Source organism: Gadus chalcogrammus, chromosome 8 (assembly GCF_026213295.1).
Source record: "Gadus chalcogrammus isolate NIFS_2021 chromosome 8, NIFS_Gcha_1.0, whole genome shotgun sequence".
In the NCBI taxonomy this organism is placed as follows: Eukaryota; Metazoa; Chordata; class Actinopteri; order Gadiformes; family Gadidae; genus Gadus; species Gadus chalcogrammus.
This window is the reverse complement of record NC_079419.1, coordinates 17,803,728-17,808,803: the sequence shown is the minus strand read 5'-3', so window position 1 is coordinate 17,808,803 and position 5,076 is coordinate 17,803,728. Positions and strand designations below refer to the sequence as shown.

Genomic DNA, 5,076 nt, shown 5'->3' with positions numbered 1-5,076 from the left:
TACAACAGGGCCCTACAGGCCAAACTCTAACCACAGATAAGTAACTTCCATGGTAGTGTCATCATGCCGTGTTGCATCGTGTTGCATCTGGAGCATGTTGGCTAGATGCCATGCGGCCTGCCTCTCTCCCCAGCATGCGGTGGTGGGGAGCTGCTCCAACAATCATGAGTGTTCTAACAGATCTTCCTGTTTTTGTCTCTTTTACTGTCTCTTCCTTGTCTTCAACTTCCTTGTCCAAACCTGGGTTTCTTTAGACGTTAGCAATGATTATTTGTGGACGCATTTCAATTTTGCTATTTCTTTTCTCAATTTACGTTATTTGAACAATCACCTTCAAATGGCCAATTCATGTTGGCCAGCTGAATTCATGACTAAAACTAATTTACTAACAACAACATGATTGGTAATCGTTTCTGTTGTCTAGGACCCTTTTAGAAATCATTTACATATTTTTATGTTTTCTCATTCTGTCGTTCCTTATTCTTTATTCAAACAATAAATAAATGAAAACAAAACATTGATAGAGATTTGAACAACCATATGCACCTCATATTTGGACCTGAGATTTAGTAGGCAAGTATTTCTGCTTTCTGTCTGCCTTCCCTTGCATCTTTTCCTTTCCATCCAGAAGTCGCTCTCGGCCTGTCTGCGTGTCTGTCTGTTTTATTTCTGTATGTGTTAACTCATCTTCTTGTTTTGCCTGTGCCGGGCCCTGGGGTTTCTTCTCTTGTGTTTTTGTCGGCATTCAATAAGGTTTTTTTTCTTTCCTTTCCATTTCTTTAAATCTGTTTTTTTTTCTTCTTTTAAAGCACCTTGTGAATGGGTGAAGTGTGATATAGCCGTGTTTTTAAATAGATCCATGTCTTTTCTTCTTCCTCGCTCCTCTTCCCCCCCCCCCCCCCCCCCCCCCCCCCCCTCTTCCCCCTAACCCCCTCTTCTAACCCCTCTCTTCATCTCCCTCTGTCTCTTTTCCCCGCCCCTCTCCCCCTTCTGTTTTCTCTCCTCTCTGCATTCTGTCTGCACCCCGGTGTGTAGGAGCTACAGACACGTGTACATAAGTTTATTAACTTTAATTAATATGCACATACTACCTCACGTTCTACCTCCTGATCTTGCACTTGCCCCCTTCCTCCCCTCCCCCTGGTCTGTCTCTATCTCATGCTGTGTTGGTGTGTCTTTTTGGTTTGAATGTGTTCCGATGATCACCCTGTAACCACTAAAACCCCCCCGGTGGGCCCCTCCACCTGCCCCCTGCTTCCCTCCTCTCTCCACATCGCATCATCTGACTATACACTCTGTATCAGTTGTTGAATCCTCTGTACTGTCGTACGGTGACTTATTGTACAATGTGGCCGTCCTCTGCCACATTGCCTGTCTCATTGTCTCGAAGAGAAGCAGAGCACTCCTTTTTCTTTCACACTACCCTCTCTCTCTCTCTCTCTCTCTCTCTCTCTCTCTCTCTCTCTCTCTCTCTCTCTCTCTCTATCCTCTCTCTCTCTCTCCTCTCTCTCTCTCTCTCTCTCTTTCTCTCTCTCTCTCTCTCTACTTCTCTCTGGCTATCATTATGTCTATCTCTGTCTTTCTATACACCTTTCTCTTCCGTATCTTTCTCTGTATCTCATTCCTCTGCTCCTACTACCTTTTTCTATCTATCTCTCTATATCTATACATGTATCTCTCTACCCCTTTGTCTATCTATCTCCTTGTTCTCTCTCTCTCTCTCTCTCTCTCTCTCTCTCTCTCTCTCTCTCTCTCTCTCTCTCTCTCTCTCTCTCTCTCTCTCTCTCTCTCTCTCTCCCCCTTTGGCTTCCGTTCTCCGTTCTCTTCTCTGTGTTTCTCTCCACCATTTTTTTATATAACTCTTGAGTCGCCCAGGCATGCAACGACCTATGGTTTCAGTTTCTCTCTGCATTTCTTCCTAATACACAGCTGTCCCCAATAGATGATCCCTCCCCCCGGTATTGACTAGTCTAGACACGTAACCTGTTCATGTGGGCCAGACCCAGTCAGCCAACAGCCAACACACTATCGATTGGGCTCTCTATATATAATGTGTAATATATTGTTTTTTTCGCTGAAAAGCTTTAAGCTGCTTCAGGCCAAAACATCCAATAGTGAGGAAATTGTTATTGAGCAGCCACGGTGAAGTGGGTGAACTAGTTAAGCTAAAAGTTGTGCTGAAACGATTTCCACTCCTTAGCAGGAGTACCTCGTTAATAGTCAATGGAGAAGGCACGCAGATGTTCAGTCTCGCCGCTCCATTTATAGATTATGTATGGTATAGTAATGCAATGGGCTGTGAACCAAGCTAAACTGACCATAGGTGCAATGTCCTGGTTGAGCTAAAACTCAAGAGTCTGTCACAATATTATTTTGAGTAGGCAGCTCACTCTGACCAGTGGAGCTTTCAACACAAAATGTTTGTCTTTTTGTTGAAACCATCAGTACCATACAGTTTGGAGTAAGCTTGATATATCCCTCTGTAATATTATGTCAAAAAATTGAAGTTCATTCTCTCCCTTCCTGTTACCTCTCCTCTCTCCTCAATTTCTCTGATCTCTCTCTCACTTTCTCTCTCAAATTATTTTCTTTACACGTTTTCTCTTTGCTTCATCTTTCTTTCTTTCTTTCTCTTTTTTCTTTTGCCCTTACACAATTCATTTTTTTTTTTGCTTTGTACTTTTGTTTAATTCTACTCACGACTCTCGCTCTCTCTCTCTCTCTCTCTCTCTCTCTCTCTCTCTCTCTCTCTCTCTCTCTCTCTCTCTCTCTCTCTCTCTCTCTCTCTCTCTCTCTCTCTCTCTCTCTCTCTCTCTCTTCTCATTACTCTCAAATCTTCTATACTCTTTCCTCTGCAACTTTCTCTCCCTCTGATCCTGTCCACCCCCCGCCCCTCTCTCTCTCTCTCTCTCTCTCTCTCTCTCTCTCTCTCTCTCTCTCTCTCTCTCTCTCTCTCTCACACTCACCCCTCTCTCTACAACCCCTCCCTTTATCTCCTCCTCCTCCTCACTCTCTCCCCTCTCCTCCCCACCCCCTACCTCCCCACCTCTCTCTCTCTCCTCCTTCCTCCTTCCTCCCTCCGTCCTCCTCCTCCTCCTCCCAGTGCGCCGCGTCCCCCCTCGTTTCTCCATCCCCCCCTCGAGCCACGAGATCATGCCGGGGGGCAGCGTGAACATCACGTGCGTGGCGGTGGGCTCGCCCATGCCCTATGTCAAGTGGATGCTGGGCACCGAGGACCTGACCCCCGAGGACGAGATGCCCATCGGACGCAACGTGCTGGAGCTCACCGGGGTGCGCGAGTCGGCCAACTACACCTGCGTGGCCATGAGCAGCCTGGGCATCATCGAGGAGGCGGCGCAGGTGTCCGTCAAGAGTAAGCAGGGGGGGATCGACGCCCAGCGGGGGGGGGGGGGGGGGGGGCTTCCGTCTCCGGCTCAGGGGTTGTGATTGGTGGATTGAAGAGGCACTGTGTCTCTGTTCTAGTGCGGCTGGTTTGCTCGGGGATACGACTGAGGCGGAGCTTCGACCTGATGATTGAACGCGCCCGTCCCCGAAGCGATCCGTCTGGGGAATTTGTCCTTCTAGATTGTTTTCTCTAAAGTGTTACATAGTGCAGGTCTGACGCTCGCAGTACTCGTCTCTCGAAGAAAAGAAAATTCATTGACATTTTGAAAGGATGCAAATATGAACAGGGAGTGCATATTTGAGAAAGCATGGAATACGTTTGACCCGCTGCACGGTTACGTAAGCTAGCCTTGTCGCGGAACACAGCCTGGTGATTTAATGTATTATTTGAAGTTATTATGGTTATTAACACTAGCTGAATGGAATCGGAGCAGTCTATTGATGATAGGGTGTTGGACTCCCAGTTCACAGCCACTGAGTTCGATCCACACTGTCCCCGGCCTGCCTGTAGCTATTCCTCAGCAAGTCCAATTTGCTCCTGAAGGAGATATATCTGAATTAAGTCGCTTTAGATAAACGCCTCTGCTAAACGACTAAATGTTAAATGCTGTGTGCCAACTTCTACCAGCCATCACAGTCCAGGCATCAAACCCCCTTTCTCCACCAGCGGGTTCATTTAAGTGTAGTTCACACGGTGGAACACCTGAACACGCTTCTTTGTTTTATCCATTCAAGTCAAGTCAAGTCACTTAATTTATTTCTATATCCCTTAATCACAGTTACGGTCTTTATGTCTTTAAGTGTTCTGGACACCCCCTAACCCTAGCAAGGGAAAAGTCCCTTTATAATCAAGGATGCTTGGGAAGGATCGCAGAGGGGGGGGGTCCCTCCTTCTAGGGATGTTTATGAGTGCAATGGGTGCCATGATTGACGTGCATAATGATAGAAGCTTTAAGTCCAGTTCAATTGTTAGAGGAACTAAACTAGTCGTGTCTGTGTTGCTGAGGGGCCACCAGGGAGAGAGCTGGGAGCTGGCAGGCCAGGGATCCGCTCATGATCCCAAACCTCACCTCCGTCCTTGTGTCCCGTCTCTCCCTCACTTCCCCCCCAAAAAAAGCTCTGCCCAAGCCCCCCGGCACCCCCATCGTCACGGAGACCACGGCCACCAGCGTCACCATCACCTGGGACTCGGGCAACCCGGACCCCGTCTCCTACTACATCATCCAGTACCGCGCCAAGGCCCCCGACAGCAAGTACGAGACGGTGGACGGCATCACCACCACGCGCTACAGCATCGGGGGCCTGTACCCCAACACCGACTACGAGATCCGCGTGTCGGCCTTCAACAGCATCGGCCAGGGCCTGCCCTCCCTGAGGGTGGAGGCCCGCACCGGGGAGCAGGCGCCCGCCAGCCCGCCCCGCAACGTCCAGGCCCGCATCATCTCCAGCAACGCCGTGATGGTCCGCTGGGAGGAGCCGGAGGAGCCCAACGGACAGGTGAGGGGGGACGGGCACGATGGGGAGGCATTGGGGACTTTGTGGAAAGGCGTTCATGTGCCGCTGATATCAAATTTATTTAGAACTGTTATAATCTGTAATCAAAATCAATCATCATCATGAACGAGTTTTTGAAAAGCGCTGTAAAAAAACAAATTTATTATTAATATCATC

The 5,076-nt window shown here is 48.4% G+C and overlaps 1 protein-coding gene across 1 annotated transcript in view; it reads left to right on the top strand.

Annotated features, from left to right (window-relative positions):
- LOC130387901 (receptor-type tyrosine-protein phosphatase S-like) overlaps nt 1-5,076 on the top strand; it is a 43,107-nt gene that overhangs the window by 13,230 nt on the left and 24,801 nt on the right. The window contains exons 5-6 of the mRNA XM_056597196.1: nt 3,104-3,373; nt 4,523-4,902. Of these exons, the coding sequence (XP_056453171.1) occupies nt 3,104-3,373; nt 4,523-4,902 (650 nt within the window). The remainder of the gene's footprint in view (nt 1-3,103; nt 3,374-4,522; nt 4,903-5,076) is intronic.